At 41.0% G+C, this 13,095-nt stretch overlaps 3 protein-coding genes across 4 annotated transcripts; all 3 read left to right on the top strand.

The window, feature by feature from the left end:
* Positions 1-313: 313 nt before the first annotated feature.
* Positions 314-3,550, top strand: pvalb5 (parvalbumin 5). Of its 2 annotated transcripts, XM_046414950.1 has the most exons (5): positions 314-485; positions 975-1,051; positions 2,454-2,586; positions 2,883-2,992; positions 3,271-3,550. In XM_046414950.1, the coding sequence occupies exons 2-5, from the start codon at positions 991-993 to the stop codon at positions 3,291-3,293; spliced, it is 327 nt and encodes a 108-aa protein (XP_046270906.1). In that variant the 5' UTR covers positions 314-485; positions 975-990; the 3' UTR covers positions 3,294-3,550. The 2 variants fall into 2 exon arrangements, with proteins under 2 accessions (XP_046270906.1, XP_046270908.1); XM_046414952.1 differs by lacking the exon at positions 314-485 and having other exon boundaries at positions 838-1,051.
* A 2,478-nt stretch (positions 3,551-6,028) lies between these two features.
* Positions 6,029-8,423, top strand: LOC124073051 (parvalbumin beta-like). Its single transcript, XM_046414949.1, has 5 exons — positions 6,029-6,118; positions 6,944-7,013; positions 7,254-7,386; positions 7,768-7,877; positions 8,134-8,423. Exons 2-5 carry the CDS (start codon positions 6,953-6,955, stop codon positions 8,157-8,159), a joined length of 330 nt encoding a protein of 109 aa, XP_046270905.1. The 5' UTR covers positions 6,029-6,118; positions 6,944-6,952; the 3' UTR covers positions 8,160-8,423.
* A 1,711-nt stretch (positions 8,424-10,134) lies between these two features.
* On the top strand, positions 10,135-11,915 carry LOC124073048 (parvalbumin beta-2-like). Its single transcript, XM_046414947.1, has 5 exons — positions 10,135-10,227; positions 10,780-10,846; positions 10,952-11,084; positions 11,398-11,507; positions 11,620-11,915. Exons 2-5 carry the CDS (start codon positions 10,786-10,788, stop codon positions 11,643-11,645), a joined length of 330 nt encoding a protein of 109 aa, XP_046270903.1. The 5' UTR covers positions 10,135-10,227; positions 10,780-10,785; the 3' UTR covers positions 11,646-11,915.
* Positions 11,916-13,095: the final 1,180 nt, after the last annotated feature.

Raw genomic sequence — 13,095 nt, 5'->3', positions numbered from 1 at the left:
ATGTTGTTAAAATTCCCAGACATAATTAATACTAAAATTAAGAACACACACACAGCTGATTCATAACTACCACATTCACTTCATCTAGACAGATTTTCCATTTCCGGACTACTCCTACTTCTGTATTTTATATTATTTTTCCTTGTGAATATTATTTTTGAGCAATAGTAATAGCACTAGTAGTTGCTGTGTAGCAGTAAAAACATAAATATTTGAATAAATATTCATGATTGAATGAATTTGCATGTGTTTGCAAAACAGTATGAGTGAGAAAATTATCTGCCCTGATTAACTGATGAAGGAGGAGGAGGCATTGCGTGGCGTGGGGGAAATCTCCCTGGGTTTGAGGACAGATACGTCAGGTTGCTTCTTGCACACTGGATCACAAAGCTGCGAGAGAGTGTGGCTCATAGGCACAAAGCAGGAGAGGCAGAGAGAGGCTGCACATCATAGGCTCAGAGAGAGCAAACCTCATCCGAAGCACGGTGAGTAACAAGCTTTTTGCAAATTCATGTGCGTGGTGATCTTCGTGTGATGATAACTTGCAGTTCTGTGTGTGCCTTTGAGATCTCACATACTTTGTTCATCCTTCTTTGTGTTCAAGTTGCAACAACTTTTAAACAACTTAATTCTTTTATTTTGTGAAACAAAGATTTGACCATCAGGGAACTCTGCGTGAATTAAACCATGTTGTAATGAAATACATTTGTTTCTCTCTCTGAGAAAACAATACAACATTCTGTCTTCAGCTAATATGGGTTTACCTTACTCTCAAAATGGTACAGCCCTACTGACAAAAGGTGTAAGTCAGAACATTGTTTTTTGACAGTGCTGACGTACCTGAACCATAGAGGAACGATTATGCTCAATCTGTCTTATGTGACAGAGACTTCTACCTGACAGCAGAAAACACCTGCACCAGTTTCATTTATTGTCACTTTGCATTTCCTTCATTATGTGTGTGTATCCCTCAGGCAGCTACAGAGGACCATGGCATTTGCAGGGATGCTGAACGACGAGGACATCAAGGCTGCGGTCCAGGCTTGTCAAAGTGAGTCAGACAGCACACATAAACTTACACGCACTGGTGGAAAGTGACTAATTACATTTAATCAAGTGCTATATTTAAGAACAATTTCGAGATATTTGTACTTTATTTGAGTATTTCCATTTTCTACTGCTTCATGCTTCAAATGCCACTGAGAGGCCAATATTGTATTTTTAATTCCCTACATTTAATTCAAAGTTACTTTGCAGATTCAGATTTTTAAATTATAATTTACAAAAAACATATATTTCTATAGATTAAAGGGTATAAAGTCACTAAAATGGGCTCCACTTTTAGCAGCTGCAACAAGATTCTGCATAATGAGTATTTTTGATTTTGGTACTTTAAGTACATTTTGGAGCTAATACCTTTGAACTTTTACTTGAGTAAAATTTTGAATGCTTTACTTATATATATAAGAAAAAGTATTCCTGCGCTGTGGTATTAGTAGTATTTCTTGAGTGAAAGATCTGAGTGCTTCCACAGGCAGGGACACGCACAGACACACTTTACAAGTGACTAATTGTTAACACATGAACATGCACCTTGCAGTAGATGAGTAGACATCCTCCCACATATTACAAGGCAAGAGAGAGAGACAGAGGCTTTGTTAAACCCACTCCCACAGGGATACCTGTGTTATGTGTTGTTCACAGTGGGGACTGGGAGCCTGCAGGTAACCAGGCAGCCATGTTTAGGAGAGCAGGTACCACCCAGAAACCAAAGTGTTTATGTTGAGCATCACACAAGCTGTATCGCCCTCACATCCCAGAGCTCTTAATAATTTATCTCTAGCAATTATGTCTGCCTGACAAAGCAAACACAGCTCAACCACTCCAATGAATATAAAATGTCAGTGCTTATATGCCCTTTCTTCAAGAAACCTTCCTGTTGGCAACGTTTTTGGCAAAATAACATTCAAACTTTGTTGTACCTCTTCATTTTTTGCCTGTATCACCAAAAAGAGGGAATGTGATTTGGGGTAATTTTCTTAAGGTTATCCTCCATTTTCATCAGATTATTCATTTTTAAATCAGAGTGCAAATCTCAGACTTAATAAATGAAGGGCTTTAAACATTCAGGGTTGCGATAGACCCACGGGTAACATTCACTGTGCTTTGACTGTTTCAGTGGCATAATGACATAGCCTGTAATGGTATAAGACAGTGATGCGCTACGGGGTGCATATTGGTAAATGTCATTGGTTGAAGAGTGAAAATCATCTGAGCGAATGAGTAAATGCGACATTTCTATTCAGCCCCTCAACATTCTTCCTTTCTTATCATTCTGTGATTGACCTCTCATTCCTACTTTTCTCTCTCTCTCTCTCTCTCTCTCTCTCTCTCTCTCTCTCTCTCTCTTTCTTTCTCTCCCTCTTTCTCTCTCTCCCCCTCTGTCAATGTAGCTCCAGGCACATTTGACTTCAAGTCATTCTTTGCACAAGTGGGACTGACCAGCATATCTGAGGCAGATGGAAAAAAAGTGTTTACAGTTCTGGATCAAGACAAGAGTGGGTACATTGAGGAGGAGGAGCTCAAGTAAGGATAGTATGGTGTTTGTGTGTGTGTGTGTACGTGTGTGTGTGTGCGTGTGTGTGTAACTCCCTTGTGGTAACCCTCAGGCATACAAAGCAGGAATGAATGGAACAGCATTTCTGCTGTGAATGAATTTAGTAATACATGAGGGGATGACTGGTGAGTGAGTGATGGTGGGGGTTGGATTAAGACAGCGCAGAAAGCCCTAGAGGGGCCAGAAAATGCCATCAGAAATGATAAAGTCTACAATGATACAAGGCTGAACTTTTCACTGGTATTTTTTTTTGTGCACACATTAGACGGTTCCTTCAGAATTTCTTCCCAGGGGCGAGAGAGCTGACTGTGGCTGAGACCAAGACTCTGATGGCTGCAGGAGATAAAGATGGAGATGGCAAGATTGGGATGGAAGGTGGGTGCATGTAGAACATTTAGAAGCTGTTAGCAGGTGAGGAAATGATCATTTGCACAGGGGGAGCTGTCCATTACTTAGTGCTGAAATTGTAGTCTAAAAAAAGCCCATACAAAACACTATTAAAGTACTCAAACAAACTCAAACAAGCCAAAAAATATATAATTTGTTGTTTGTTTAGTCATCCTGCTTAACCATAATGGTGTATGACACTGACATCTTGCCTGAAGAACTGACTCTCTTTCTGACTGAATCTTCTTTCTTTTGTCCCTCCACAGAGTTCTGCGATATCCTGAAATAAAGAGAATAGATGTGTGTGACCACGACTGTCTATCCTTATTCTGAATAATGGAATTTTTATGGAAATCCTGACTTTCCAGATTGATGCAAAAACCAGAAACCTCAGATAATCTGTACCTGCCTGCTGCTCTCCCTGGTGATGTGATACAGTAACAATAAGGTGTATAAGAAGATGTTTTTTTGGTTTGGTTGTTGTTGTTTTTTTTATTTTTGACAGACCGGCAAAAGCTGGATATTAGTTGTGTGTGTTTAATCAATCAGGTATCCAGAATGGATTTAATAAATCTGTTTAGGAGGTGGTATCACTGTGTGCTGTGTCTCATTTTATCTTATGACACTCATGGAAGTGTTCTGGTGGAGGATGTCAAGACAATAGACAGTCGCTGTCTATAGCAGCAGTCTGATTCATTACAGCAGAGCTTTTAAATGGTGGAATTTTGAATTTGAAATAAATAAGACCCCTCCATGGACACATCTGCCAAAAATTTTTAATTTTAACTTTAAGTTTTTAATATGTTTTCCTTATTGGGACAAGCATGGCCTTCTGCTGGATGGAGTGAGATTTCCTGCAGATTTCCAGGCAGAGATACCCAACATAACTATATACTTTGTACAGAAGCAGAAAAACTTGAGATGAATGTCAGTGATGACTGACTAGGGTTTAAATGATGGTTAACAGTGTCGGGTTTACATTCGAAGAAGAAATCACACAGACCACACAAACACACTCACCAGTCGTTATACTAAAGTTATTTCTCTGTGAGCTCTGTTTTGTGCCAAGGGAGTGTAAAATGAGTTGTCGACATATTCATAACTACTTCAGTCACACCACACTCACTAAGGGATCCCGAGGATCCAAAGTTTTGTCCCTGTTAGGATTCATCTGAAACCCAACTCACCACAAAAGGAGTTCAGATGACGCTTATGGACATGTAGGGTAGCTTATCCTTTGGGCAGACCTGGTTGATGTGACAGGATGACATGTTGCCTGAGATAGGGCACAGATTTTGTTTCAGCATTGGAGGGGATGCATGATTAAGTGGACAGTGTGGAGGTCCTCCCCCATGGAAATTCAAGCACTTCAATTGCTGCATTGTGGTGATTTTTTTCCTGCACCGATATGTGCCTTTTCTGCATCACTTTATGGTGGAAATGTATTTATTTATTCATGTAAAGGCACAACACAAAATTCCAAATCAAAATGAACCCGTTAGATGAAAAATTAAATGTGATCAGACTTTGTTCAAGCCCTAAAACCTGATAAAGAAAATAAACAAAATGAAACAAAGGAAACAGAAATATAGAATAGAACATAGGAAATATAGAATAAGGCATGTAGTACTCAAACTACAAAGAACTTCCAAGGATTTATAGGCTTCTCTTCCACTGGCTAATTTCAGTACTCATCAGACAAATATTAAATAAGAAAGGTGTATATGGCAGGACAGCAAGGATAAAGTTTCTGGTCTTCTAGAAGAACATTACTTACTGTTTAAAGTTTGCGGATGAACCAAAAGGCAACTGGATGAATGTTCTGTGGACAGATGAGAACTTTTTAAATGAGAAGCTTCAGAAACCAAACACTGCATTCCTGCATTGCAGAACCTCATCCAAACTGTGAAGCATGCTGGAGGCAGCTACTGCGCTGCTGTACGTTATTATAATCAGACCAGACTGCACTTGAAAAAAGTGTTGGGTTGAAAATTATGAAGCTTTTTTCATCAATATGCCAAGTATGTTCTACTGCATATAAAACATCTTTGGTTGCCAGTTTAGAAAAAGAAGAAGAATCACTTTATTGGCAGTACATATATTTTTACATACACACACTGTATTTGTCTTCTGCATTTAACCCATCCTTAGTTGAACACGCATGCAACATCCAGCAAATTACATGCAGTGAAACACACTGGTGGCAGATGAACATTTTGAGTAAGTGTTCAAATACAATATGCCCGTAGTTTGTGCCAGTACTGTTTTTGTTCAGGTAATTTTACTCAACCAACAGTAAATGCTGAATATGCAAAACGCATTGTATTTGCACTGAAAATACTTTCAGATGTTTTAAAAGAAACATGAATATTTGTGGAACTTTCAATTGTAAGTCGCAAAATTTTCAATGGCTGATTTTGAAGCAATCCGAAAGCGTTCAAAGTAGATTACATTTTTTTGTAATCCAGTGCAACATGTTACTAAGGACAAAAATCTCCGAGTCATTTGTATTCAATATCTATCTTCATTAAACATATTTCACAGTGGTGTTTTGGGGGGCAGTTCTGAGTGGTTAAAATGACATTTCCTTTCAGAGTGATGCATCTAAGGCTGTGAAATAAATATTTCCTCTGTTAATTAAGAAAGTTATCAGCAGTTAAATTGGCTTTGGCTCCTTGGCTCTCGTTCCTCTCACAAACCAAACTAGGACACATGATTCTCTATGTCTAGAGTGTATTCACTCTCACACTCGTCCATCTATTTCATTTATATTCTCAGTTAAAATTTACAACATCGCAATCAGCGTCTTAAATGTTGGCCATAAATCATCAGTGCAACGTATCCCTTGAAGTCAGAGCGCAGCAGGCCCGCTCGGGTTTCAACACGTCTAGCTATAGGCCTCCTCACACATGGTACCTTCCTCATTTGTTCACCTAAAAATAGGTCGAGACTAGTAGACACATTTTTTCGAAACCCATGCATCTTGGTATCTGATACTGAGACTCAAAGCTCTGTAAATGGTATTGCTCAAGGATATATAAGACAGGGGGAAAGGGGCTTGAGGCATTCACTTGAGTCCGCCTCGGTTTTCACTCGCCTCAACGCAGCGCAAAGGTGAGTGGGAAGTGCGCCCACAGAGGCCACACTGACTGGTCAGAGGCAAGGGATTCAGACAAGGAGATCCCCGTGGACTATAACTGTGGGGAGAAATGGAGCGAACTTAGCCAAGAACTACACGGGACCACGGAACGTTTTAATCAGTGCGAGAAGGAGGCCAAACGTGGCCATGTGATTTCTAAGGATCAGCGTTTATGGATGATAATTGCGCTATCTTACATTATCTTTCTTAACCGGATAAACAAATAATAGCAATAGTTATAATAATCACAGGCAAAGCAGACATCACTGCATTTCCCCAGTTGTATTGCTCATTTGCGGCAGTGACTCGGGTTGCCGTGATTTGGCCGCTCAGTGGGAGCATCATCTAACCTTCCTAGTGCCATAGCAGCAAAACGCGTTGGGATCAACAGAGTCAGGCCTGTGTGTGACATCCAGAGGCAAAGAGTAGCACTTTAGCCCATGGATTTAAAAAAAAAAAAAAGAAACATTACATTACAAGTGGGCATTTGTCTCCAAGTGCTTTACAAAACAGTGTTAATAACACCTGAACTTTTTGTGAATAGCCTTGTTTAAGACTTGGAAGTTAGTATTTGGATACTGATGCATGGTTTTAGTTCTGTTTGGTGATCTGAAAACAAATATGAAGGTTATCTAAGATGAGCACTTTCTCAGGGGACGTCTCAAAAGTCACTGTGGATACAAATTCAGTATTAATATCAGTAATTAAAGTGGTTTGCTTTGAAGAATATTCCTCATGCATTAATACGACTATTGTGATGTTTATGTTAACCCTGACTCTTGTCTTCTCTCCTCTCTAAGATTAAAAAAATGGCCTTCGCTGGTGTCCTCAATGATGCTGAAGTGAAAGCAGCTCTGGATGGCTGCTCTGGTGAGTTTCTTTATCACACTTTTAACCCTTATTGTTATTATTATTTGCCTATTATCACTTTTCACAGCTAATTTGATTAAAAAAGTACTGGTACAAAGAAATCACCACACTGAACTCCTCAGGACTTGTCATATTAGTGGTCTAGTTTAAAGTTGTCACACACCATAAACACTGTAGTGTGTGTTTGACTTAACGCTAGCTGACTGTCGGATGCTAATGACGTTAACTTGTGTGTTGCAGCTGCTGACTCCTTTGACTACAAGAAGTTCTTCAAGACATGCGGTCTGGCTGGCAAGAGCGCAGATGATGTCAAGAAGGCCTTCGCCATCATTGACCAGGACAACAGCGGCTTCATTGAGGAGGAGGAACTGAAGTAAGACATTCAAGCAAAGCCTATTTGAACAAGCAAAGCCTCCTAAAACATGCACCACTTTCAATATTACTATAATTTAGTTGAGAAAAACAAGGTGTAGCTTTCCCCTTATTTGGGCATTTTGTTTTAGCTTTGTTTTAGTAAATCTACATCGTCCCAGCAGTAAAAAAGTGCCGAAAGGCCATGTTTGACTAAGCCTGAAGGTTTTATGACCTTATGCATTTAAGTCCTATGGACAAGCCTACAGGCATGTTACATTTTGTTTTAAAAGTCTCAACCACAGACAGTGTTTTCATTCTGCACAGTGATTTAGAACAGGCCAATCAATACAGGCTTACATGTTCATTAAATACAACTCCTGGTGTTGTGTCCACCTTTCAGGCTCTTCCTGCAGAACTTCTCTGCTTCCGCCAGAGCACTCACTGACAAGGAGACCAAGGCTTTCCTCGCTGCTGGTGACAGTGATGGTGATGGCAAGATCGGAGTTGATGGTAAGACTTCTTTCCTCCTGCCCTGCTCATCTTTGGATGTAGTAGAGATAAACAGGATTTATTCTCATGCCTTTAAGCAGCAGACTCAAAAATCTATTTCCATTTAGCACCCATTCACAAACTTTTAATACCTGTCGGGACTCAAAATCTTGGTCAGACCTTGGGTCCAACTAGTCTACATCTTACCACCACAATGCCATAAGAATCTGAATACATTTTGCTCACTACTAATGGCAGTTTCATTCTACTTTCACAGAGTTTGCTGCCCTTGTAAAGGCATAAATTTCCATTGACCAAGATCCACTTCTTTTCATGGAACTGCGAACTCCTTGCAAGATTCAGTAATCATCAGCTGAAAGAATATTTTTTTATACCTTATTTATGAGTTGCCTGCGGATTATTTCTCAACATGGAACACATACTTTACTGTGAATGTTATTCAGGTGTGTTAAATGTTCTGAAAAATGACTTGTGCAAACTGTACAACACTATCTGCACTTTTGAGGAAGAGTGAAAAACCAGGAATAAATACTCTTTTGGTGTAAAGTCATCGCCTTCAGGTCAGTCATCTTTGCATTGGTCCATTTTGGTGTATTTGCAACCCAGTGTATTCACAAAGCTGTGGCTACGTGAAAACAATGAGTTCAGGATGAGGCGCTTTGAAATGAAACGGGTTTCCACCTGCCAGGAACTTTTTGTTGTTTTACTTGAATACTCGAGAGGCGCTGAGAGGCAACTGAACTGACCTGCCCAGCACTTGTTTAGATAATTGGTTAATGGAAGGGGGAGTTTAGCTGTTTAGCTGGATTCAGGCCACGAGCTGGCAAACACAGTGGGAAAGGCCCCAGGGCTTTGCTTCCTGGATCCAGCGAGGTTTGCAATAGATAGCTGTCACACACACGTAATTAGCTTCCAAAGTCTTTTTCTCCACCAACTGCTGTGTTGTCAATTAGGTGATGTGCTGTGACAACAGGGGAGGGCTATTAACAGCCACTGTTGCATCAGCAACCTTTTCAGCAGGTTGAATGTGGTGCAAAGATTCAGATCTTTAGGTTCCTTCAAATTATTCTTTTTAATCGCAGTGTTTGAAATGCAGCATACTGCTTTGAAAAATATTGTATACATACTTATCGAAAATAATAGCAATATCAAAGTGAAGTTTCAACTGCAGGGGAAGTTATGAATGCTCAGAGAGCTGCAAGTCAGCAATATGTAAAGCCTCAAGACTATCAGATGACACCCTGAGCTTGTTACCATCAAGCTGTGGTCAAAACAGAGAGGCATGGCGACCGTGGTGATGCCCCCTCCCTCCCACGGAGCAGCGCTGCCACCCACAGGCCACAGCCATTGTCGGCATCAAAAGTGGGGATTCCGCACAACAAGATAAAGATAAAAGATAAAATTCTGAATTTTCTTTTTCTTTTTTTTATATTGAATTTAAAGAAACTCGCTTTTAAACATTTTGAGATCTTAGAGAGAAATGACTCCCACGTGGACTTACAAAGAAAGGAGGTTTTATGCAATCAGCAGATGATGAGGGGCGTTTCCAAAAACCTTTTATCCACTTTAACTAATTTGGACAATAAAAAAATACATTTTAAATACAATTCAAAAAAAAAATGTAAATTCACTGTTTCTCTACAGCATAACAACGTGCTTCATTTGACTGTTAGAAACTTGATTTTAATACACGCCCGGTCACAAGTTCAATCTGTCAAAACACAAATGATTGCACTTAGAAGAGACACACGCTTATTGTGGCCGAGAGGCAGGAAACTCTCAGCGTTAAAAGGCGGTTTCTCACACACAGAGCTGCGCTGTATCTTCGCACATCCCTACATTAGTTCGACTAATTCATTAGTGGGCTGCCACCTTTTCACTCAAACCTTAAGGCAGACTTTAAGTAAATTCATGAAATGTTATAGTCCATGCCTTCCAAATCCACATTGTTACACGAAATGAGGGGAAAAGATCCAATTAGCGCCACTTACACCACCTCTAACGCACGCTCCGTATCCACCCTCCTGAATACGGCCGCGTTGTGCCGGCAGCACTTCCAATTCGTCCTCCTCAGCAGTGCGCAGGCCTATTCTTAGCATTATGGGGATATCGAAGACTTCTTCAAACGCACCTTTTAAGCGTCTTCATTTGTGAAACTTAAAATAGACAGCTCTCTGGCCACAGGACGATTTTTTTCGCCACCCCCTTCTCGACGGTGTCAGTTATCTTATGCCTCAGATCTCCGGTAGAGTGAAACTATAAAAGGTCACCGGGAGCAGCGGGAAGATCACTGCAGTCGACTCGAGTCTTGTCTGTATCATCTGTACCCTACAAAGCAAAGACAGCTGAGGTGAGTCTGAATGAAAGGAGGAAAAGAATCCCGGGGATCCTTGCAGATAAAAGCAATACAATACAAAATAAAACAAAAGCCCGCAGCATCACGCTTGGCATCTCAGAGAAAACATTCTCTCTTTTTTTTTTAAGATTGCGTTTTTAATATGGACTTTTTTTTTTTACATCTTTTGTTGTTTGTTTTTTGCGGGAGCAGCAGATGCTTGAAGACATGGATTACGACTCGGGATTCGGAAATGCCCCAGAGAAATAAAAGGATTGAATAAATCTGAAACGTTTCTATTCTGTTTCGATTCCGTTCGGAATAATGAGCAGTTTGGCAAATTTGGCAACCGACCAAACTGGTGCTCTGATGTTTCTAATGATGATGTGATCGATTTATTTAGTGTGATTCATTACTTCTTCTAAAGGTTTACATACATGTGATCGTTGTCCATTGTTGATTGTTGGCTATGTGATACTGAACAGTTCCCCGATGGCACCACGACGATTGAAACTTAATATTTCCTATGTCATAAATATAGTAATAGTTTTTATTTAATGTCTGCAGAGCAGAATGGCCTTCGCAGGTGTACTGAAAGATAATGAAGTCGCTGCAGCCCTGGAGGCGTGCAAAGGTGACTCTGCAAATTACAAAATCCAAATAAAATCCCCCTCCTTTTCTTTGGAGCATCGATGCGCTTTTATGTTGGATTTTTGGTGACAAATTGCGCTCATTTCAGACGCTGGCACATTCGACCACAAGAAGTTCTTCCACACATGTGGCATGGCCGGCAAGTCCGCCGAAGAAGTGAAGAAGGCCTTCGACATCATCGACCAGGACAAGAGCGGTTTCATTGAGGAGGAGGAGCTCAAGTAAGACACACGAACCTTTTTTTTGGGTGGGGGGGCAGAAGGAATGTAGAGTTTGGGAGGGTCAAACTATCTGTTTTCACCCTTCTACCCACCACTCACCCTCCCTTTGGCCACCTGCCTAATGTTAGGTTATGGGCCTACAAAACAATCCCAATAGTTTTTTTTTATTATTATTTTCAGCTGACCACACCTGCTTCAGTGTCTATTTAAACTGACTGTCCTGCAGTCAGGCTGAATATCAAGTGTGTCTCAGCCAATGGGATGGCAGCTCCGGTCCCTGAACTAACCAACCACCGACCGCTTCTGTCCGCAGGCTGTTCCTGCAGAACTTTCAGGCCGGCGCACGCGCTCTGACCGACCTCGAGACCTCCACTTTCCTCAAGGCCGGTGACACCGACGGTGACGGCAAGATTGGCGCTCAGGGTACTGACTCTCATCGACTCATGCTCATACACAGTGGTTAACAGGCGTTCCTGGGATATTTTTAGTGGAAACCAAACACCAACCGTGTATTTTCTTTCTTGTCTCCCTGCAGAGTTTGCTTCCTTGGTTAAGGCATAAAATGGCAACTGACCAACAACACCTGCTCTGATGGAACAACAAAGCCCACATCGACCTCCCCCTCCTTTTCATCTGAATATAAATGACTTTTATACACTCGCTGAAGAGACGTTTCCTCCTATGCAACACACTGTCCAAAATGATGATTGTTAATGTCGCTCGGTTGTGTTCATGTCTTAAATATGAATTTTGCTTACTGTAAAATTGATGCACTTTCCAGGAACGAACGGTAAAAAAAAAGAATAAATGGCCTATTCTTTTGCTACTGTCTTACTGAAGTTTCATTCTTTGTGTATGTTTTTTCTGTCTTTTTCAATCCATGAACATAGTCATGCGCACTGAAAATTCATTTTCAGTTTCATGCAGGGAAATACACTTGTGCTGTCTAAGCTTGTGGCTATGAAGGAAATAGTGCATAAAGAAAAAGAAAGCAACGGTAACGCTAATGCAAATTGGTGATGTGGTAGGCTGCCGCACGTACACACAAATGCAAACACACACCCCCGTAGTATAAGTGCATTTTATGTGTATCATTCTTAAGGGCTATGATCACTGTGTGGGTGTGCGTGTGTGTGTGCGTGCGCGTAGTTATATAGTCATGCAGCTCCTGCAGTTTTATTCTGCAGCCACTAGATGGAGTTAAGTCCATGAACAGTAGAAGTTGGACAGAGACGAGACGTTACAGTAAATCATCCGGCAATAAAGACGACAGCTGTTTGGACATTTGATTCCCTCGCTTCAAACATTATTGGCGGAAGAGTCTGGCTTTAATTTATAGGGCATTAGTGACATCGCATCAGTAGGAGGGGGTGGGGTAGTGGTGGTGGTGGTGTGGTGTGGTGGGGGTGGGGGTGGAGGGTCTATACGTCCAGGAGTGAGGCTCGTAAAGAACATTAGCAAATGCCAATGAATAAATGATCGTCCAGTAACAGTATAGCCTGTGAGGTATCAACATGGCGCATGACATCATGTACCGGGTGTGGATAAAGTCGCACCTCTGCTCTCGATCCGGTGTCCTCAGTCTCTTTTTCACACACAACCCTGAGCAGATGATTGAGTTTCTCTTTACCCACTCAGGAGTCCAGCTTCACGAGAACCTGCACCGCAGACTATCGGACATCACTGGTTGAGGGGCCCCATTAACAAGTTGGCACCTGGATTAGGTTTAGGAAAGGTTGACAATGACAAACCACCGGAGGTACAAGCTTTTATTCAATAATGAACGAAGACAGGGCTGTGCCAGAGAAAGAGACAAAAAGCTACAGTGCACCAACTGTGCGTAAAATCCACGTCCAAATCACAGGTTCTTTACACTTAAAAAGAACATTTTCACCAAAGCAAATGTAATCATTTAACTGACAAGAAAACGACATAAATAAAACAAGGATAAAATAAAATGTCTCCTTTTGTCTTTTAAATAATGTTTAAGAGGATCCTTAGCGCATGTTAC

This window comes from Scatophagus argus, chromosome 16 (genome assembly GCF_020382885.2).
Source record: "Scatophagus argus isolate fScaArg1 chromosome 16, fScaArg1.pri, whole genome shotgun sequence".
NCBI lineage: Eukaryota > Metazoa > Chordata > Actinopteri > Scatophagidae > Scatophagus > Scatophagus argus.
This window is presented reverse-complemented; position numbering and strand designations above follow the sequence as displayed.

Coding starts and splice junctions, on each gene's coding strand:
- LOC124073048 (XM_046414947.1), top strand. CDS start 10,786: ATGGCCTTCGCAGGTGTACTGAAAGATAATGAAGTCGCTGCAGCCCTG. Junction 10,847..10,951: donor AGCCCTGGAGGCGTGCAAAG/GTGACTCTGCAA, acceptor CGCTCATTTCAG/ACGCTGGCACATTCGACCAC. Junction 11,508..11,619: donor CGGCAAGATTGGCGCTCAGG/GTACTGACTCTC, acceptor GTCTCCCTGCAG/AGTTTGCTTCCTTGGTTAAG.
- LOC124073051 (XM_046414949.1), top strand. CDS start 6,953: ATGGCCTTCGCTGGTGTCCTCAATGATGCTGAAGTGAAAGCAGCTCTG. Junction 7,014..7,253: donor AGCTCTGGATGGCTGCTCTG/GTGAGTTTCTTT, acceptor TGTGTGTTGCAG/CTGCTGACTCCTTTGACTAC. Junction 7,387..7,767: donor ATTGAGGAGGAGGAACTGAA/GTAAGACATTCA, acceptor TCCACCTTTCAG/GCTCTTCCTGCAGAACTTCT.
- pvalb5 (XM_046414950.1), top strand. CDS start 991: ATGGCATTTGCAGGGATGCTGAACGACGAGGACATCAAGGCTGCGGTC. Junction 1,052..2,453: donor TGCGGTCCAGGCTTGTCAAA/GTGAGTCAGACA, acceptor CTGTCAATGTAG/CTCCAGGCACATTTGACTTC. Junction 2,993..3,270: donor TGGCAAGATTGGGATGGAAG/GTGGGTGCATGT, acceptor GTCCCTCCACAG/AGTTCTGCGATATCCTGAAA.